The 23,541-nt window shown below is 35.8% G+C and overlaps 1 protein-coding gene across 1 annotated transcript; it reads right to left on the bottom strand.

Moving 5' to 3' along the window:
* Positions 1-12,541: 12,541 nt before the first annotated feature.
* On the bottom strand, positions 12,542-19,717 carry LOC110928863 (protein TRANSPARENT TESTA 9). Its single transcript, XM_022171910.2, has 18 exons — positions 19,476-19,717; positions 18,352-18,403; positions 18,161-18,237; positions 17,909-18,036; positions 17,721-17,817; positions 17,530-17,587; positions 17,280-17,388; positions 17,061-17,184; positions 16,446-16,632; positions 16,107-16,369; positions 15,677-15,765; positions 15,513-15,583; positions 14,690-14,791; positions 14,067-14,132; positions 13,309-13,446; positions 13,026-13,131; positions 12,840-12,940; positions 12,542-12,747 (listed from the first exon to the last, which is right to left on the bottom strand). Exons 1-18 carry the CDS (start codon positions 19,529-19,531, stop codon positions 12,583-12,585), a joined length of 1,989 nt encoding a protein of 662 aa, XP_022027602.1. The 5' UTR covers positions 19,532-19,717; the 3' UTR covers positions 12,542-12,582.
* Positions 19,718-23,541: the final 3,824 nt, after the last annotated feature.

Raw genomic sequence — 23,541 nt, 5'->3', positions numbered from 1 at the left:
ATCGGGTCCAGAGATTGTGCAAGAAACTACTGACAAGATATCGCAAATCAAGGAAAGACTGAAGACTGCTAGAGATCGTCAGAAGAGCTATGCAGACAATCGCCGCAAGCCGTTAGAATTCCAAGTTGGAGACAAAGTACTATTAAAAGTATCTCCTTGGAAAGGAGTAGTACGATTCGGTAAGAAAGGAAAACTGAGTCCCAGATATGTTGGACCATTCCCAGTGATCCAACGAATAGGACCAGTAGCTTATCGTTTACAACTACCAGAAGAATTAGCGGGAGTACATGATGTGTTTCATGTATCCAATCTCAAGAAATGTCTATCAGACGAATCCCTGGTAGTACCTCTTCAAGATATAGAGGTAAATGAAAAACTGAAATTCGTAGAGAAACCCCTACAAATAGAAGATCAGAAAATCAAGTTTCTCAAACACAAACGACTAGTGCTAATAAAAGTCAAATGGGAATCCAAGAGAGGACCGGAATATACTTGGGAACTGGAATCAGAAATGAAGCGAAAATACGCTCATCTATTTCAGTAAATCTCGAGGACGAGATTTTTCTTAAGGTGGGGAGGATGTAACAACTGCCACTAAAATCAATAGTTAGGACAATAATTAGTCAATAAGAAAACCCTAATTGAGACACCCAAGTAATTCTGCACTAGCCCTAAAATTTTCAGAACAATCAGAATCAGGATCAGGGCCCCTAAAACTCGAGGGGGGCAAACCCTAGTTGATAATTATCTAAATTCAAACGTTGCAAACTTCTGATTGGCCAATTCCATTGATTCACCCAAGCTAGTCCCGAGCCTAGGCAGCCTATATTTAGACTGCTTAGCTTACGGACCGTAAAGGGTTAGGCTTACGGTCCGTAAGGGAGTCCCAAAACTTGCTATAAATAGCCGACCTTGGCATTAGAACAGAAGTGTTAAAACGTTGCACAAACCTTCTGTGAACGTTGAGTTATTTCCGAAATCAGTCTAAACACACACACACGATCACGAGGTGCTGCCGCAATCAGGGTAATAACTCGATCGCTATTACGATTCAACGTCCGATCGATTATAACTATCCAACAATTGTCCGAGTGCTGCTCAAATTGAGCTTGTACTTTGTTATTCATTGTGATTTCAACTTGAATGTTTGAGTGCTGTTCGAATTCGGACTATGCTCTGTCATTCGTTGTGAATCCATTGAATTATTAAGTATCGCGCTTGATAATAGTTGTGAGGGTTTAATCTCGTGAATTGACGTAACTGCTGAATTAGTTACTAATCCCGTTTGTGTGTGCATTGTTATTTAAATTAGGTTAACAGGCTAATCAGTAAAGCTTATGCTCTGCTCGTAAATCTGCAATGTGAGTCATTCCTCTTTTATAAACTCTTTTCTCACAGTTTGTGAGTCAACTGTTTTACAAAACTCCAAGTTATTTTTAAAGTTATAATTACAGGGATTAAGTCTATGTAATCACCAAGTTACAGCCGGTATGTGGGGTTTTGTATACATTACTTGTTTCCCGTCACACTTGGACAAACGGGTGGCCAAGGGGTGATCTGACCACAGTCACAGACACCATTGGACAAATGGGCTAGCCAATGGATGGTCGAGTGACAAATACTGTGGGTAGTTGGTTTGATATCAGAAACATTGTAATTCCCCTTAATACTGTAGATTATCACAAATGTGTCGTTTTCAGTAAACTGAGTGATTCACTCAGTATTTCCCCGCTGACAAAACCTTTTTCAAACATGTTTCAGGTGATCTGGTATGAGCAAAGAAATGTGCCGTGGAGCACTCCCAGCTTAGAATGGCTCAATGTAAATAAATAAATGAACATGTTTTGAAAATAAAGATTTCCCTGAGAAATCACATTATTGTAAATTTCGGGAATTTATCCCTAAACGGGCAGTTTAAATTATTGAAAGATCCTGTTTAAAAAAAAACTTCCGCTGTCGCCTAAATTAAAATACCACGGGATTCCTGTCCCGCGGCTCCGGAAACGGGTCAAACCGGGTCGGGGGTCGTGACATGACTTTTGTTCGGTGTGTGGTGGTGTGGTTTCGACTGGCATGACCAGCCATGTGACACTGCTATTTTTTTAAATTAATTAAAATTTCATTTAATTAAATTAACAAACTAACTAAAAAACTACATAAAATAAAAAAAATAATAAAATCTTCATCTCCATGTTATATTTTTGCAAGATCTTCATCATTTATCCATGTTATATTTTTGCAAGATCTTTTTTTTCATCTCCAACATCGTTGCCAATTTGGATACGTTTTTGCAAGTACATTAAGGTGATCGATGTTCATGGCAGGAAACTTCATATCTGTAAGTTTTTCTTTGTGAGATGCTTTTTTTTTCGCAAGCCACTTGGATACTTTTCTTCACCTCGACCCTTTGTTGTTGGATGAAATTGAATATGTCAATTTTCGTCCCAATTTCTTCCAACCGTCGATGTACAATCCTTTACCCGAAGCCGAACTAGGGGCCGAACCCGAGGCCGAGCCCGATCTACCTCTTTGAACCCGCTTTTTTGAAGTGTCTTTACCGGGTGGACGGGAAAGAGAATCCTCAAAATCATCCAAACTTAGATCAAGCTTTTGATCAAAGTAGCTTCTTCTTGAGTCGTCCACTTTTTTGTACTCGTAGAGCGGCCACTATTGCTTTCTCTTCATCCGTTTTTTTACTTCTTTTTTTTGGCCTGTTTGGATGACGAACCACCAACCTCTTGCGGTTGTGTTTTGGGCACGGAATCGGGTTGGGATATGTTAATTGGAACAGATGTATCATCGTATGGAAAGTTCGTAAAAACACGCCCCCTATATACGACGCGATTCCAGCTAGCTCGGGACAAGGTGAGTATACAAAACCTTGTGGTTGGCCGTGGGTAAGGGGTATTTGGGTCAGGTTTGGTGGTTGGCGGTTTTGTGGCGGGCTAGGGTTCGGGTTCTCTTAGAAAGCGACGGGGTTGTTCGGGTCGAGGTTTCGGTTAAATGGATGCATTGTAGAAGATTACGTGGTTGAATTTATTAAAAAAATATAGAGATTGAAGAAGGTGAAAAAGTAGAGAAGTGGTAAAAGTTTTAAAAAATAGGTGAGTATTTATAAGTTTAATAAAGAAATATTTTTTTTAATCTAGCCGTTACCCAACGACAACCCCAAACGGTCGAATTTCCTAGCCAATCCCAGCCAGCCACATCGTCGCCCCATGCCAGGCTTCATAGCAACGCCAGATGGGTTCGCCGCTACCCACGCTGGCCCGGTGTGGCTAAAGCGGCGTTGGTTGGCTTCCCACGCCCCAAACCTAAGCCCACACCCGGCGGTCTTAAACTACCGACATTAGACAGACTTAGAAAATTTTTTGATAGGAGCGGAAATTTTTAAGGGTCATTTATTTATCGCTATTTCGGTCAGTTTCGGATTGTATCGTGATCTTTTGGTCCGCTTCAGATCGGTCATAATTTTTCGATCTGAGCCGGATCACACGATAAAAAAGATAAGGGATTTTTTACATATTTCCCCCTCCTAAGAAGCCTTATCACATATTTCCCCAACCTCTAAATTTAATTACAGATTTCTCCTTCCTAAAGAAACCTTATTACATATTTCCCCACCTAAAGAAGCCTTATTACATATTTTCCCGATCTCTAACTTTAATTACATATTTCACCTTTCTAAACCATATATATTACATAATTTATCCATTTTATTAAAAGGGAAATTGGCCTATAATAATCTCATCTACACCTTATTGGCCATTAATAATCCCACCTCAGAATATTCCCCCCACCAGTCCCACCTTTCACATATTTTTCCTACAATGGTCCCCCGTTAAAAAACCTTAACGGAGTTAAGCTTTTTTCCAAATTACAAACAGATTTTTTAGGGCTTTTGATTAGAACGACGATACGAGTCCATTGATGTAAAACTGGCCTCGAAACGGCGCTCCAAACGATGAAAACGGCGCTTTAATTCGGGTGTATAAATTTCCAATTAACCAAAATCAAGTCACTTAGAGCACCATTTCGAAGTAAGTTTTACATCAATGGACCCGTATCATCGTTCTGATCAAAAGCCCTAAAAAATCTGTTTGTAATTTGGAAAAAAACTTAACTCCGTTAAGTTTTTTTAACGGGGGACCATTGTAGGAAAAATAGGTGAAAGGTGGGACTGGTGGGGGGAATATTCTGAGGTGGGATTATTAATGGCCAATAAGGTCTAGATGAGATTATTACAGACCAATTCCCCTTATTAAAAATACTTTTATAAAATTACTATTTTACCCTTCAACTCTCCCCATAACTTTTCAAAATTAAAAAACACCAAATCTTCTAGAAATATGTAATAAGGCTTCTTAGGAGAGAAAAATATGTAACAATCCCTTAATAATAATAAGGAACATATTCAGAAAAGAAATAATGTGTTTTATTGGATTTGTATTTTCAACATGTTTTTTTACCATTAAAGTTTTGAGATTTTTTTGTTCAAAACAGACATATTTTGGTATTCCGTTATCGATGTAACAACTGGTATTTTGACTTGGTTATGATGCAATATTCTTTTTTTAACGGTAAACCATTGGTTCAATCGTCAACTTCTATATTTACAAAGTCAAAACTCAAATCAATGGGTAAAAGAAAAATAGCTTTTGGAAATTGTTTATAACTAGAAGATAGACGATGGTCTTTGTGCAACTTATTGAAGGACGAGCGATCTCCGCCTTTGACTTAGTCAACATTTATAATGAATGGGAAATATGTAATTAGTTGTTTAATAAACCCATTCAGCGTAAAATAGTAATTCTATAAGAGTATTTTTAATGAAATGCATAAATATGTAATATATAGGGTTTAGGTTGGTGAAATATGTAATTAAATTTAGAGATTGGAGAAATATGTAATAAGGCTTCTTTAGGTGGGGAAATATGTAATAAGGCTTCTTTAGGAAGGGAAAACATGTAATTAGATTTAGGGGTTGGGGAAATACGTGCTAAGGCTTCTTAGGAGCGAGAAATATGTAAAAATCTCATAGGATAATACCAATTTAAATTTCAAATTTGCTTATTTATTTTTTAACGACAAATCAACTAGATTTTAGATTTATTATAAAGTAAAAAACTTATAAATATATAACAAAACCAATAGAAATAAATCTAATCTATATAATAAAGTAAATCAACGAGTAACACGTATCGAAACAATTTATTTTTTATTTTCTCGCCTTTATCTTATACTTAAATATTGAGAATTACTTTTTAATTACTAGATAATTATTATATGGTTATCTAAACAAAGCATCAATATCTATCACTTATCTTTATCAATAATAATGATATTAACTAATAAATGATTCATAGAATCAATTAATTCAAAAGGTTAAAAAAGTTTAATTGGTTACAAATCATTACGCGGGTTTGTTTCGTATCTAAAAGTTAATTTACATATTTATAATATTTACGGACAAATATTAACAATGAATAACACAAAGAACAATGAATACATTTAACTGAAATATGTTATTAATTGTAATACAATCAATGGGTTAGTCATATATTACAACTAAAAAATTAACTTTTTAACAGTGGATATATTTAATTGAAATGTGTTATTAATTGTAATACAGTGATATGGGTTCGTCATAACTAAAAAAAAACTTTTTCATAATTAATTAAAGAAATTTTCTCTCTATTTATAATTAACTAATTAATGAATTCAAATAATGCCAACCCGTGTAATAAACATGTTTGTAATAGACGTGTAACAATCAACTAAAAAAGTTTATAATTTATATTTTTCTTTTTTTATATTCAACCTTTGTAATATACATGTTTCTAAACAATGTTACGTATCATTGACTTATATATTAGTAACAGAAAATTAATCTACTTATTCATGATCAATCTCATGATAATTATAAGTAGCAAATTAACAATATTATATTGTCTAACACTATTTATTTATGAGAATTTTTATTTATTTAATCCATATAATACACGGGATTCTATCCTAATATTATGATATAATATATTAATAATGGTAATCTTTTAAAAAAAGAATCCAGAGAACTTGTTATAAAAAAATTAAATGGTATATACATTACTAAAAAAGTTAACTCAATCAAATCTATCTACTATAAGATAAGAAATCAACTTTTGGACACGTGTCATTCATTGAAGGTGTCCTTAAATATATACTTATCTTATATTAACTAGGATGAGGATCATTACAGAACACTAATTATTGCGAGAACAAAAAGAACAACTCTAAAACACTAATTTTGGGATTTAAGTTTCATGTTTTCTTAAATTTTATGTTTCTTACATTCATATGTGTATTATATATACATAAAAAAAACATATTTTTTTTACCTACACGTAGCTTACATACATGGTTGCAAAAGTCGCTAGGCGCTCCCTAGTCGGTCGACCGGGGAGTTGAGAGTACTCAGCCTAGGCAGAGAGTACCCGGGGAATACTCGGACATGTTAAATTATAAAGAAATTAGTTTTTGGAAATTAAATATATGTTAAATAACATAAATTTACTAATATCTATAACAAAATACGTGAAAATGATATTCATTCTTTATTATAATAGGCATAGAAATTATGTTATATTATTTTTTAAGTCAAACTCGGCCCGAGTTGACCTATTGGATACGATTTTGGTCGAGGTTGAACGAGTTTGACCGATTCCGAGTAGTTAGGCGGAGTCAAAGAAAGTCGACTCGGCAGCCTACCTTGTAGCGACTACTCGGGGAGTACTCGACCTTGGAAACCTTGTTTTACAACCATGCTTACATACATGTTGGTAGTTTAACCTACATAAAACCTACATATGTGTAGGTTATAGAAAAAGTGAAAATTTTCCGTATTTTGTATTTTGTTTTGAATTCTAGTGTAAGAAACAATAAATCTTACATTTGCAACATTTTCATTTACTTTTTAGGATTGAAAAATAGGTGATTCATTGTGTTCTTCATGTTCTCGCAATATTTTGTGTTCTGCATAGAACCTTCCCCATATTAACTAAATAAATAATAAATTAATATTAAATCTTATCATACTTTAATAAAATATTATCCTCGAATCTAAATTGTTAATTTAATATATTTTTAAAACAAATACCTCTCTTTTCTACTTATCTTATATTAAATATATAAATAATAAATTAATATTAAATGTTATCCTAATTTATTAAAAATATAGTTTTTTTAATTATTTGGTATACAAAATTATATTTATTCAACTCGTGTAAAACGCAAGGTTTTTAAAAATTGAACTTTTTTTTATTATTTACTATACAAAGTTACATTTATATAACCTATGTAATACACGAAGTTTTTAAAAATATAACTTTTTATCATTTGCTATGTAAAATTAGATTTATTCAACACATGTAATACACAGGGTTTTTAAGGATATAACTTTTTTATTATTATTTGGTAGATTTTTCAACCCGACTATACACGGGTTTTTTTAAATATACGACGTTTTTAGTATTTAATATACAAAATTACATTTATTTAATCCGTGTAATACACATAGTTTTTAAAGATATAACTCTTTTTTGGATATATTCAACACGTATAATATACGGGGTTTTTAAGAATTGTAATTTTTTTTATCTTTTGATAGATTTGTTCAACCCGATTATACACGATTCTTTTAAAGATACGACATTTTTAATATTTAGTATATAAAATTACATCTATTTAATCTGTGTAATGCACATAGTTTTTAAAGATATATTTTTTTATTATTTGATATATAAAATTATATTTATTTAACCCATACAATATACGAGTTCATAAAGATATAACTTTTTATTATTTAATATATATATATAAAATTACATTTATTCAACCCGTGTAATACACATGATTCTAACCTAGTAAAGTAATAAATTAATCAACTACTTTATTACAACTTTCAACTGTTCATAAATGGTATATACTTCAATTGTTGGAAAGTAAAGGAAGAGAATGGATCATGTACGTGACAGTAGTTTCATACGAAGCATACATGAGTTTGAGACGAGGACAAGTGTCTTTTTCTTTATGGGTACTTTAGTCAATTTCTCACTTAAACAACTTTCTCCCTTGATTTTCAAACGACTATAACTTTTTATACGTTATTATTTATATTTTAAAATTACACCAACGAGCATTTCATTCTCTTTAATTAAAGCAACATATTGCTATAGTTTTCTTAAAAAAAATTACAGGATTTTGAATACCCATTAGTTCATCACATATTACGTTTGAATACCCTGCACATGACTACGTGATTTTGAATACTCATTACTGTTAGGGGTATCGGATCAGAGTAGGCTCGAGCGAAAGCGGAACAAACACACACACACACTAGCAGAAAATAAAGAACACAAGAATTTACGTGGTTCAGTCAAGGTGACCTACGTCCACGGGTTGCAACTAGGGTTGGGATTTTATTTCTGAGGTGATACCAATTACAAAGGTCCTATCAACTATTTATAATACCCAAATTAGGGTTTACAACTTGTTGACCAAGAAAAGGTAAAATAGGAAACCGGATATCAGGCTTAACAAAAATAGCGCATATGGTATCTGTTCCATAATTATCGCATCTGCTCCATCCATAATAGAGCATCTATTAGAGCATCTAACATTACAGTATCTATTAGTGCATCTTGCACCAGATTAGAGCATTTATCATCTAGAGCGTCTATTAGAGCATCTATGAAACAGTAGCGCATCAAACAATAGAGCATATGCAGATGCTCTATTCTTTTCCTGCATTCCTGCAAAGCCTTCATATCTAACAATCTCCCACTTGGAGGCTTTGCATAAACCACAAAGTCTATCCAAGTAAACCCATCACCAGTTCAAGTCTTCCAAGCCTCCACTTTCCAAGAACAAGCTAAGACTCCAATCACACCCAAGCCACCTAGTTGCAACCACACCTCTCATCAAGTACCTGAGAGACCAGTTGAAGCTTCCACAAGCTCCAACCCAACAGTCTTATCAGACCCATTCTCTATCTCAACCGGCTTGCACGATCCACCAGCTCCAGAGATACACCGAGAATTAACACCACTCTCCACTTTTTGCAAACTATTTCCAGGAGAGCTTTTTTCTTCAGTCGGAATCTTCGTCTTCAAAACCCAACGGTTCTTTGTGATTGTACCCGGAACCCGACCCGTGCTTCCACTCTCACCAAATCCCCTGACTGGCTTAAACTTAGACCCCCGACCGCATTCAATTGACATCCCAAAGCATTAGGATTAAAGTTCGCAAATTGAACCCTCTTCTGCTTACTAGATTCAGTGAACCAGACTTTATGTTGTATAGGGACGGCTACTCCCTCAGCAGGTATCTCAACTAGATACAACGATCCTCGTCTCCTCCCACAGACAGTAACAAGATTTCCATCAATCACCTTCCACTTCCCACCACCAAACTTAACATCTAGTCCCTGTTTATCCAGTTGACTAACAGAAATAAGTTTCTTCGTTAAACCTGGAATTACCCTGACGTTCTTTAAGTTCCATGTAGTGCCCAGTGGAGTCTTCAGATTGACATCTCCCATACCCGTAACATTAAGAACATGACCGTTAGCTAATCGTACCTTTCCAAAGTCTCCTTTTTTTTCAGATTCACCATCGTCTCCCCGCTGTGCATGGCGTGAAACGAAGAACCAGAATCCATAGCCCAAGAATCTATAGACTCTTCACAGCAAACCAGTACGTCACAGTCAGATTCATCTTACACAACACTATTTACATGCTGCTTACCATCCTCTTTCTTAGGATCAGGACACTCGTTTTTAACATGCCCCTTTTCACCACAGTTCCAACACCTCACATTCTTCCCAGCTTTAGACAAGCTTTTCCCACGACTCGCACTGCTTCTGTTTTTACCTCTTCCCCTGCTAACACTGAGCATACCAGAAGTAGATCCTCCACTAGTGTTCCTCCGGCGAACGTCTTCACCCAAAACACTATCCCGGACTCGATCAAACTTCAAATTTCCAGTTCCAGCAGTTTCAGTGACCGTTGTCACAAATCCTGACCAACTATTAGGTAAGGAAGATAACAAAACCACAGCCTGAGTGTTATCATCCAACTTCATGCCCATAGTTGCTAACCTGGACAAAATTGAATTGACTTCGTTAATGTGATCAACAACTGAACTGCCCTCGCTCATCCTCATATTAAACAGTTCCCTCATCAAGAACACCCTATTACTGGCAGACGGCTTCTCATACATATTTGACAGAGCTGTTAACATATCACGAGAAGTTGTTTCTTTCATGATATTAAATGCAACGTTCCTCGTCAAAGCCAATGTAATTTTACCTCTTGCCTTTTTGTCCTTTGAGTTCCAAATTGCTTCGGTAGCTTTATCCATTCCAACAAGTTTTTCTTCCAGTACCACATCCAAATCGCATTCACCAAGCAACGCCTCTATTTGCATTCTCCACCATGCAAAATCAGTACCGTTGAACTTCTCGATTCAGAACTTCCCGTCTTCAGCCATAGCAAAAGAGAAAACCAGAAAAAAAACACAAGGAACCAAGCAACCGAAACCCTAATCGCCAAACACCCTAAGACCACCAGATCTGCAACAGCAAACCCTAGACCTTACGAGCCGAAACCAGAGAATAGGTACGGGCCGTAAACAAGTCAGTGGCGACGGCAACAACAGCAGATCAAGATCTCTCGTCCAGCTCTCTCCTTCTACTGCGATAACCGTGTGAACCGTGTATTTTACTGAACTTTTGGCTCTGATACCACTTGTTAGGGGTATCGGATCAGAGTAGGCTCAAGCGGAAGCAGAACAAACACACACACACACTAGCAGAAAATAAAGAACACAAGAATTTACGTGGTTCGGTCAAGGTGACCTACGTCCACGGGTTGCAACTAGGGTTGGGATTTTATTTCTGATGTGATACCAATTACAAAGGTCCTATCAACTATTTATAATACCCAAATTAGGGTTTACAACTTATTGACGAAGAAAAGGTAAAATAGGAAACCGGATATCAGGCTTAACAAAAATAGCGCATATGGTATTTGTTCCATAATTAGCGCATTTGCTCCATCCATAATAGAGCATCTGTTAGAGCATCTAACATTACAGTATCTATTAGAGCATCTTGCACCAGATTAGAGCATCTATCATCTAGAGCGTCTATTAGAGCATCTATGAAACAGTAGCGCATCAAACGAAAGAGCATATGCAGATGCTCTATTCTGTTCCTGCATTCCTGCAAAGCCTTCATATCTAACAATTACGTGATTACACATTCAATATAAATCCATTACTTGATTACACATTCAATATGATTATGTTATAACTGATGTTATTACGATTATGATATTACGTGATTACACATCAATAACAAGAACTTGATTGTTTTATGCTTTATTACGTGATTAAATCTCTAATATACGGCATTATGTGGTTATTATAGGTTGATTTGGCCAATGTTTTGTATATAATTTATCTTTAATACATGATTAGATTTGAAATATTAGGTATTCCATGTGAAATATTCTGTATTACATGTTTTTGTTTTTACGTAATCACTCGGTGTGGTATCACATAAAATACTATAATGAAATCACGTAATCACGAAATGAGTATTCAAAATCACGTAGTCAGGTAATAATGCATAGTCAGCTATTTTTATGAATTTACGTAATCACTTGGTGAGGTTTTACGATACATACTATAATGAATTCACGTAATCACATAATTGGTATTCAAATCACGTAGTTATGCTAGGTTATCAAAATCACGTAATCACGTAATGGGTATTCAATAATCTTGTAATTTTTTTTAAGAAAACTATAGCAATAGGCTGCTTGAATTAAAGAGAATAAAATGCTCGTTAATACGGTGTAAAGCTTTTTAAATATTAGCGTGTGAAAAAGTTATAGCCGTTTGAAAATCAAGGCGGGGAGGAGTTTAAGTGAGAAAGGACCAGAATACTCTTACTCTGTTTGTTTCTTCAATTGTTTGAACCATATATTTACAAAAATGTAATCACTTAGTTTTGAGCCATTTATTTTGAGAGATCAATGGCTCACATTGTCACCTACCCTTCGCACATATATATTGTCTTGTACGTGATCTGCTATCACCAATTTCTTAGTTTATTTCGGTGGTCTTTGCTTGTTATCTCTGCATGTGTGTCTATATGATGTGTATCTATCCCTTTTATACATTTCACCAGTTTCCTTTTTTTGCTACCTCATCAAGGTTATTTTTAGAACTTCATTTTCGGGGCTAGGTCAAGGTTTTTTTAGTACCCATGTATGTTCTAATTTGATATTTATGCATTTATATGTCTGAGTTGGGGGTCTCATTGGAAGCAACCTCTATATTCCTTGAGGTAGAGCTTAGGATTGCCTACATTTCACCCTCCCAGACCCGATCAATAGCTAGACTATGGGTGGATTCTACTGGGTATATGCTTGTTGTTGTGTATCTATTTGACCCACTATAGATTAACCATAACCATATTGGCTGATTAATAGGTAACTAGATCAAGTATGCAACCTTTAATAACTAGATAAGCAAAGACTAACCAACATGTAATTCAGTGCACAGTTTTGGACCAATAATATACAGACCAGCAGATTTTGCTCGGGAAATTTCAGCGAAGTCAGCCGGAGGCAGAATAGGAGGCTGATCTGGTAACGGTCTACCGGATGAGCAAATTTGGAGCTGATGGAGAAGCACGAACACCTAAGTTTAAAAAAAAAGAAGAAAAAAACCATGTTTTTCAGTAGAGTGCATACATAATACAGACATGCATTAAGGATTGGATTTGGGGATACCTTTACACGCTCGTACATTGTTTCACCAGCATCGAAAGAAGATTTCTTTGTTCGGAAGAGTATGGACTTAGGTTCCTTTCGAGGGGAGGAAGCCTCAATTGCTACAAATAAGAACAAAAACGAATTTATGAGATATGAACAAAAAACATAATAGAAGTTAATATACTTCTTAAAGACATCAAGTACCTCTTTTGCATTTTCTCCACTCATCACACAACACTTGTATGAGTAGATCGGGACAGGATCCTCTTTGTTCTTCAACAAGTTGGTTGCAGCGCTTAGTAAAGGAATCCTGTAAGGAAGAATTTAATGTCACTTGAGAGAAAACACTTGTAAAATAAACCATGCAGGATCTCAGATTCATGTCCAATTCTTTTCAGACATACTATTTCTCGATCTAAATCAAACTAAACTACTATTTTAACGGATATTATAAATATAATTCATGACAAAAAATCATTGGAGTTACCTTGAGGGATTGAAGATGGTGAGTGTTGAACTCAGTCTCACTATACGGAAGCAATTGCCTCAAAAGCCAACCTCCATGCCATAAAGCATCTGCTGATATGCTTGTTCGGCAACAAAGACCAATCAACGCATCAAGTACCTTAAACCAAGAATATGCAAATTGTCAGAATAAATTTTAGTAGAGAAGGCAATTTCAACCCATTTACTTATGAAGTGTCTGTTTGAGTTTTGTTTAAATTTAAACAGGTCAAAAAAAAAAAAAAAAAAAAAAAAGCTTTTGAATCATTTGCTTCAACTATGAGATATATGGGTCCAATTTCATTGATATCGGAGTGGCAAGTTCAACTTATTTACATAAGAATGGGTTGATTTTTACTCTGTTGCACCTCCAACGGGTCAATGGACTAAGTTATCAAGTTAAAGAAAAAAGGAAAGGGGTCAAATGGGTAGAACAGGTTCAAAGTCATCCATAGCGTATCCAAATGCATACGAACTTCCTAAATTGCTTCACTAAAACTTACATTTGTAATAATATAGTTTTTATATTCATATATTGCATGTTGAGCTTTTAATAAAATTGCATAATAAAAGGATGATTGCCGGTCGTGAGCACGCCTAGGCGCAAAGCTCAGACAACTGGAAGTTTTTTTACATTAAACATTATATTAAAGCAGGCAAGGATTTGAGAGAGCAAGAAAACTAGCAAACAGTTGACAGCATGCTAACAAAACATATCAAGAGTAGGGAATAGAAAAGTACTAGACGTCTATGTACATGTGGGCTTTCCGCAACTTCCTGGTATGAACACGACACTTCATATTGGTCCTGTTAATAACATTGGAAGTGTCAAAAGGATCCCAGGTTGCAAAAGATGTCACTTTACATATATAAGATCATCCATACGATAATACCTTATATCTAGGAAGTGATTAGTAGTGTGTATTAAAAAACTTACAAAAATCTCAATACCCTTCATTTCTTAGAGCATTCCCATTGGAATCTCCATCTCCATTTCCAAAAATCACCTTTCTCTAAATTTATGTCTAAATTTGTTTAACCTTCCACATCCCACTCTCTATCTCTATAGTATTATTTTTTATAATTTCTTTCTCTTTCTTCCATGCTTGAGGTACAAACCGAAATGCTTGAGCTATAATCTTTAGATTTTGAAGATGTGAATGGTGAATCTCTATACATAGAGATTCACTGTAGCAAATCTTTATAGTTTGGAGACGGAGATGGAGAAGAAAAATAAGAGAAATCTCTAAAATTTGGAGATAAAGAAGGAGATGAAGACTACAAGGTGAGTGCTCTCATAAGAATTTAATTACCAAATAGCATTTATCACGATGAAGGTTAACGAGGGGTATTACGCAATATACCTTTAATCTTTGTAGGTAAATATTGAGCTCAACCTCATTTGATGAGTAGTTTTCTGAAGCAAAAAGTTGTTCTTCACCGGTGTCCTCGCCGATCAAGGCTTTCTGCAATCACAAAATATATAAGGCATTACGTTTCAACTAATCAAAAAACAAGTCTATAGTACTCCTTTTATCGAAATGCGCAATTCCAGAAAGAGAAACAAATATTAAGTAAATAAGATCTGAATCATTTTAATGGGTCCGAAATGATCCAAAGAAGAAATTGTACTACATCAAGTCTAGAGATATACCAACTATACATGCTTACATGAACGATTGAACCTTTATTATATGGTAATGTAATTATGTAGTTACAATTCTACTAAAGACAAGGGTGTAGACTGTGCCAAACTAAAGTTTCATTACAAACACATTAAGTACAGGTGGTAATTTTAGCCAATGAACACACAGAGTCTGATTATATTAGAAGAACACGAGCTAAATGTGCGGAACAGGTCAAATAGGTTGCGTGTCAACAAAGTATAAATTAAATGCATAAGAACCTCCTACATTAGTTGTGTATGAAAAAAGAGATCATAAATGAAATGATGTGATTTTTGTAATCATATTCGACACACTAATTAAATTAGACAAAATGTCTTAGGTAGAAACAAAATTACCCATTTTGACCCGTTACCAAACACGACTGACAAGCACGTTTTTCGACCTCTATTATAAAACATAAAAAGTAAAAAAAAAATATAAAGTGATAAAAAATTATCAATCTATCAAAACAAAATAAAAAGAATGTGAAAAATTTAAGTAAAAAGTCAGCAGGACAGACCAGCAAGAGTTTCTTATGTTGTTTACGTCGTGGAAGGATTCCAAGAGCATCTAACATTGATTCATCAAGCTCTGAAATTTCAAAAAAAAAAAAAAAAAAAAAAATTATGAGCATATATGTAATCATGAAGCAGGTGACAGTATGAATTATGAATAGCATACAACCTTTAGTTTGTAAGAGTGTGGTCAATACACTCAAAGAACCAACCACTTGCATATCATCTCCACTTGTGATGTAAGAAATCAAAGCATCCCTATACAACAATAAGAAAATAGATTAGTGTCTTTTAATCTCCAAAAACATTTTACAAAGTAGTAAAAATCGTAACAAGAGAGAAATGCTGTTCATTTTTTAAGTCATGTACTAATTACTAACGACAGCCAAATACTGAAATAACAATCCATTACCAATTGTAATGAACACGACACATTCATTATTTATAAAAGAAAATTAAAAGGCTGGAAAAAGCGTCTGGGATCAACCCGAGCCGACTTGTACCATAAATTATGTGTTTCAAATCAATTCAAATAGTTGTACAGAAAACCTGAAGGGTGCTGCCGCGAGAATCACTAAGTGATGTTCAATAGTAAATACCTTAAAACTGAAGCAGAATGCCAGCAATTATCTTGAACGCTATTAGACTCAAGATTTCCACCTGGCTTCTCATCATCTACATGGCTCTCCTTATCATGGTCTGCCATGAAGCCATCGAGGCGTTTAGCCTCAATATTTGGCCCAAATGACTCAACAGAACAAATTAGGGCGGCTGCAACGGTATTCGCCAGATCTTTAATCTTAAGGATCCGCAGTATGTAACACAACAAACAAAGAGAGGTGACTGAACTCAACTTCTTTCCCTGAAATTAAAAGATTCTTGTAATGTGGCGGAAGTAGTATGAAAATAATAAACATATGATGAGAGGAAATTCATACATCAGAAACTTCAATTCTTAATGAAGGAAGAAGCATTGGAAAAATGAGAAGTTTCAACATGCTGTCTGTAATTAATGTCCCAACATCTGGAATCCCGGCAGATACAACATCACTAAGATAGTATAGATTGTCTTCGATTTCATCCACTGCAGAGACTATTTTAGACGTTGATTCTGGACTCTGGCTTCTGCGTCAAGAATGGTTTTAGGCTTTTAGCAACTATATTATGACTCTTTATTAAAAATTAGAGTTCATTGCCCGGATGGTCCCTGTGGTTTCACGTTTTTTCACGTTTAGTCCCCACCTTTTGAAAATAGCAAGTATGCTCCCTATGGTTTGTCATTTTGTCACTCGGATAGCCCCCTGAGTAGATGTCAGTTAGTTTGAAAATAGCAGGTATGCTCCCTATGGTTTGTCATTTTGTTACTCGGATAGTCCCCAGAGTATATGTCAGGGGACTATCAGAGTAACAAAATGACAAACCACAGGGAGCATACCTGCTATTTTCAAAAGGTGGGGACTAAACGTGAAAAAACGTGAAACCACAGGGACCATCCGGGCAATTAACTCTAAAAAATGTCAAACTAATACTAATTTAAGATAAACGACACACACTCTGTGGTAGGTGATAACAATCCATTTAAGCTAATGCAGCGCTCTCTAAAAAATTTAACCAAGTCCGAAAAGTACTTGTCATGAGGGGTGGTGGCGATGTATTTATTAACATGTATGTCTCCCACTGCAAAAGAACGAAGACGAGTATTAGTTGCATTGTAGAACATCACCAAGAGTAATTTGACGAAGCTATTAAAAAAGAAGTAACTACTAACTAACCATGATAGATATTTAGTGTCAATGCACGAACTGCAGCACGAATCATGTCGTCTTCATGAAAAGCAAAACGAATTGCCTCCACATAAAGTGGAAAGGAAACTATTTCCTCCTACATACACACAAGAGATGAAAATACATATGGAAACAGAAATACAGCAAGATGTAGATATAATATACACAATTGTCTATATATAGATAATGAAACAGAGAGAGAGAGAGAGAGAGAGTAAAATCACATGAACAAACTTACCTTTTCAGTCTTAACAAGCAAAGATATGGTATTCTTGTTTAACTTCCCACTGATTGCTCTTCAAAGATGCAAATTCAAATCGGTCAGAAACAGAAGAAAACAAAAAGATAAAACTCAACAGCTGAAGCATTTGATAATATCAGAAAAAGATAATTTTTGAAAACCAATACACAGGCTGAAAAATAGCAAACCTGAGGAAGGATACATAGTATGACAAAAGCTCTTCATCCCGGAAGTCAAAAGGATAAGTTATAAGGAAGTTTATAAGCTCATTACTCAACAGATAATCTGCAAATTCAGCGAAAGATATTAATGTCGGAATATAAAAGCAAATAAACGACTTCAAAAAAACAAATCTACATTTATATATTCATCTTACATATTGAGTGATCACTTTTCAGGTTCTGAATCATAATGCTCATTGTTTGCAACAATTGAACTGAAACAATCTTACTGATCTTCAGTATACGTACAAATTCCCCCATGACCTTTTTCTCCATAAAAAACCTGTTAAATAGGCATCATCAAACAGATCACTTGTTTAATATGTACAAACACACACGTGTGCCCGTGGGAACGTACAACACAATTGTGAAAAGTACAAATAAAGTAGAGATAGCAAGAACCGCACTCAAAGAAGTTTAAGTCATGTTGGTCGCCATATGTTATTAGCTCTGCAATTGATCTCAGTGGGTTGATCACAAAATCCTATTGCAGGATAAACAAATTTAAGGTCACTGAAATCATTGTAAATATATATTGCCGTTTTATGCGATCAAAAAAATATAAAAAATGTGGATCATGTCAATATGGATCTTTTACCTTGTTAACGTCATTAATAACTTGAACTTTCATCAGCTGGTCGATTGAATTGCTGCAAACAGAACAAAATCATACTTTCACAATAGCGTACCGAATAATTACATGTATTTTATATCATTTGATCTTTCATGTTTTTTTTGGGAAATTACAAGCCTATGTGCAAGACAACCATGCAAGTACATATATGTAGTTACTGCAGAATACATAATGCTTATGACGCTACAAATTAAAACAAAATATCAGTGTGAGTGTCATATTTTCAATTCGATTAAACAATGTGAAGCATGGATGATTGAATTAAGAGTGTCCTAACTCCTAATAGCACCACGTTTCGACTCTATGCCGGTGCCGATGTATACATACAGTATGCAGGGTGCCCCCATTTGATATACTTCGTGTAGATAAACTTCGACAAAAAGATATCTTATTTGCATACCAACACTCGAATACCTAGGGTTGGATGTTTATTTGTACTTCTCTCCAGTTCTCCCCATTCCCCACCATTCTACTTTTTTCTCATTCATAGTTTCATACGCACCCATCTGTTTCGGGAAAAGTGACTAAACACAAGAAAGTCTGCCTTGACAACCAGTATCCCATTTGCTTTTGATACTTTTGGTTTCCTGGCGCTAGAGGTTGTGGAGCTACTTAGTCGAGTTCAAAGGGTCATGCATACTAATGTTATGACCCTAAGATCTATGGACGTAGTTTTTAAAATAATTAGTTTCGCTATTCAAAAAGGGATAGCGGAGCAGCTTGTTGCCCGTTTACCATCTATCTCGAGGTAAACTCATAATTGTTCTGGCATATGAATGATTATTATGGTTTGAGTTAAGACTATCTTGACTAGTTTCTTCGTTATGTTATAAACTTATACCCATGGATGCATTTACTGCACTGCGATTTTAGTATTTTTGGCAATGCTGATACCCTAATTGCTGTCAGGTATAATGTATTCAACTATCAACCTGTAAACATCATATCCTATATTCGTTTAAATTGTCATAATATATTCGTCTTCCTTTACAAATTTGCCCTAAAACAAATCTCCAAACCCTAATTGACTCAACTAAACCCGTAATAACATTCAATCCAAACCAAGATCGAAAGAAAGAAACAATTACCTGAGTTCATCGAACGTGAATCGATCTCTAGGTCTCCAGTACGACGAGAACCACATGTTTCTCCGATTAATCCAAGTTTTACGAGTTCAAATCAAGATTACGATGATAATCTGGATATCGAGTTTCACCACAAAATCTCACACCGATAGAAGTTGACTAGTTCGAACACTTTTATTATTGTGAATAGGAAGGAACACGAGATTTAAAGATTAGAAATCGGATAACAAATATCGTAAAACCCTACTTATAGTCACGTTAAACTTGCCATGCAAGGCATATGACTCTTGATCAAATACTTAATTTATAAAATTTATATTTATATTTATATTTAAATTCAAATTTGAACAAACAAATTATTACTTTGACCCCTTGGTTTTATGATGTTCTCCAAACCACCCCTTCAAGACCATTTGTATGTCTCTTTGCTACCCTCAACTTTTGTTGGTTTCAAACATTGGTGAAGCTTGACCCCCCGTTTTTTTCCGAAACCGGGGGGCGAAAACGTATATACCTAAAAAATTCTATACGAAGTTACTGTTCATAACACTACGCATCGAAAAGTTCGCGGGAGGGGGGGGGGGCTCCCGCCCCAAGTAAGTTGCGCCCCTGGTTTCAAATTGTGACGGTATTGTTATTACTTTCACACTCTCTCTTAATACTTGCTCTGTTTATGTTTAAACTTGATCGGAACTTCGAAACTTGTGTTTGGGCAGTCAATTAGTCAGGTCGTTCATGAGAATTCGGGCCCTGTGCGAGATGAAAAAATGGGCCTCTTATTGTCGTTTTATTTTTTTTTTGTTTATTTACGATATTATTGCTTTATTGTGCTATGAGTTTAGTTTAGTAATTGGTTTTAATTGATAAAAAGGGGGTTAAAATGTTTAATGGCCTAAACTAAAAGTTGATGGGTTTAAGTTTTTAGTAAACAAAATGGGCTTTTAAATACACACATACATATATACACATACAAGAATTATAGAGAGAAAATCCACCTAAGTTGCAAAAACTTAGAAAACCTTTTGTAATGTTTTTTTTTTCTAAAAAGTTTCAAACGTTTGGAGCCAAAAAATTCCAAAAAGTACCGATTAGTTTAAAAAAAGGTAACAATGTAACATATTTGGGTAAAACCCTATGTAACATCCTAAAATGAGTTAACTGAAAAATACGCAGCGGAAATACGAACTGTAAAATTTCACACTTTGTAAATGTCCTATGACACTTGGAAACCATTTGAAAAACTCATTTATGAGCATTACGTTCTTCAGGAACCTACAATTTGTGCTTTGACTCCATCTTCGGTCATTCTGCACTTCATGTCGAAGACCCGTATAACCTGCAGTCACAGTACATCCATATCATTAGAAAAGTGTGTGACTTCTTGCAATACATGAACAACGTGTAATTAAACTTTTAATGGAACCAACTGACCCCATCATCCCTTCGACAAATACTTATCCATCCGATTACAATCTTGAGTTCCAATATCCAACACTCAAGAGCACACTCTTAAATATACTTGCACTTTCATTTTTATTCTCATGATAGCATAGTTAATAACAATTAAAATGTATTCGTACATATAATCCCAAGACATAGTTACATACCATTCTCATCTACATACGTACAAACAAATCTCATACATACATACATACCTATATGCATATAAAACCTATTCACAAACATAAGAATCCCATACACACATGCACACATACAAGTCCCATCTACATACTAGATGTGCCATCAACTATACATAATTTTCGTGCATAATTACCCCATAAATCTAAGTACTTTAATGACTATTTAGTTGAAAATACTACCTAAATCGTTCATGTTCATATTTGACAAATGCATATTTCCAAGGCCTTTGGATGAAAAGAAGTGAAAACGAGTATAAACAAAGAAAAACAATCCGAGATTCTAAGGAAATCATCAAGTTGCCAATTAGACACAGTTGTGCCAGGCTATGGGCACGGTCGTGCACAACACCAAGAAGCACAAAGTCAACAAGTCAACCCAAGAAATGGTCAACAGAAGTCCACCAATGGCCAGACACGCTCGTGCTTAGGATAAGACAAGGATAGAAGGTTCGAGAACCGACCAAGAAAGCCACATGTTCAAGCCTTGTCAGAAAACCTGGACATGCATGAATGTGCCTATAACATAATCGCAATGGACTGGATCAGAAAAGGCCATGAAGGACAAGCTTTATCTAAAATCCTCACCAGGCATGATCGTGCCCCCTAGTGTAACACCCCAACCGATGGCGGAAACATCGGGCGCCACTTTGTAGATTGTTCAAACGCACATGGAACTATTTAAATCTAAATATTTATTAATCAACTTAAAACATCCAGTACATCAAGGATAAACAAATAGTTCAAAACAAATCCATATTAATTATCTAAGTCCAATAAGCATCCTACATGAGTAGCAAATCTTGAAACATGTGTAAAATAAAGGTTAACTACGAAAAGTTGGTGATTAACATAAAGTATTAGTACCTATAAGTATAGTTGGAAAGTTTTGTACAATTCAATCGAATAGCATAACATCTAAAGCACTTTGAAAACAGAAACATGAAACTAAGGCCACACTCAAACCTTGTGTTGACATGGAATGAGGAACCCAAAGGGTTAAACCCTTGCTAGAATAAGTGGGTTCTATCAGTCCTAGAGGAACTCACCCGATATCCCGGAATTGCATCACCATGGGGATCACCTCCGCGTGGATAAAAAAAGAACTTCATCTTCCGATCGTGGAAGCTTTTAGGGGGATTGATCAAAATCTTCTTCGCAGAGCGAAGAGCAAAAGAAAAGAACCCCATATTGCTTTGCAGTTGATAAAAAGCCCTAAATTTGTCAACGGTGGGCTCCTTTCCTTGTGACCTGTATACGAACTCAAAATTCCAAACACGAACGATGCCCATTGGGCTTAGTTGAGAAATATGGAATGAGTAGTACTGCAAAATGTTACCCAAGAAGTGGGTGGCCGGCAATCGGAAGTTTCCTTCTCCGAAGAAGTCGGCAAACAACGTGATGTATCCCGGCGGCGCATCGGTGGCTGTCTGCCCCTGAGCCGGGTATTTGGTATCCCATTCTTTAGCAAATTGATAGCCTCGAACCATCTGTTCAAAGAGGCCTTGATTCCACTTCAACGGTGGCAAACCACCGGCGGTTTCTTCAACCGTCACCATTTCGTCAGTCGTCGACATTTTGATATAAAAACTGGAAGAAGTCTAAGAAGGGAAACTTCAAGAAAAGTTTGAAGATCTGCTGAAAACCATTGAAGGTTTGAAGATCTGCTGAAAAACTTTGAAGATTTGCAGAAAACTTGAAGATAAGAAGAGAGAAGGGGGAAGATTCGAAGGAAACGTGCCTCCAACTCTTCCTCTTCACATATTTATACCCATCGCATTAAATGTGATGGGTAACTGTGCCGAAGCAGCCGCACGCGTGTCCAATTAGGGGTTGACACGTCAGGCAGGAAATACAGAGCGACGGTTACCACACGCGCGTGAGCCTCACTCTCCTGACACCAGACGAAAAGGCGCGCCTGACATAGTGACAGCATGATCGTCACTGTGTCAGCGGTCAATTCAAACGTCGCTGTCACCACTAACCTGTCAGCCCATGCTTTTTCAAATTTCAAGAATTTTCCCGTGCAACTACACAGGTTACTTCAGTAACAAGCTAGTTAGTTGCGTCACGTGAATTTCAACAGACTACACGCGCGCCTTCTTTTTAGCAGAGGAGATGCTTTCTAAGTACCAAAGCAAGCATAGACTTTGCTCTTTCAGATTCCAAGAATTTTCCTGCACAAAGTAGCAAATCACTTCAGCAACAAGCTAGATCGTTGCGCCGCGTGAATTGCAGCACACTACACGCGCGCCAGATCTTCTTGTTTAGAAGAGGTTTTCTAAAAACCTTAGCAAGCGAAGGCTTAACTTCTTAATTTTTCTAGTCTAGAGCTCCCTCCAACCACTTGCCTCGCGCATGGAAGCAACACTTGGACTGGGGGACTTGAAGGGGTATGGTCCCAAATCCTACACCGACCAATCAGGTCGTGT

This window comes from Helianthus annuus, chromosome 3 (genome assembly GCF_002127325.2).
Source record: "Helianthus annuus cultivar XRQ/B chromosome 3, HanXRQr2.0-SUNRISE, whole genome shotgun sequence".
Classification (NCBI taxonomy): domain Eukaryota; kingdom Viridiplantae; phylum Streptophyta; class Magnoliopsida; order Asterales; family Asteraceae; genus Helianthus; species Helianthus annuus.
Note: the sequence above shows the minus strand (reverse complement) of the source record. Positions and strands in the feature narration are given on the sequence as shown.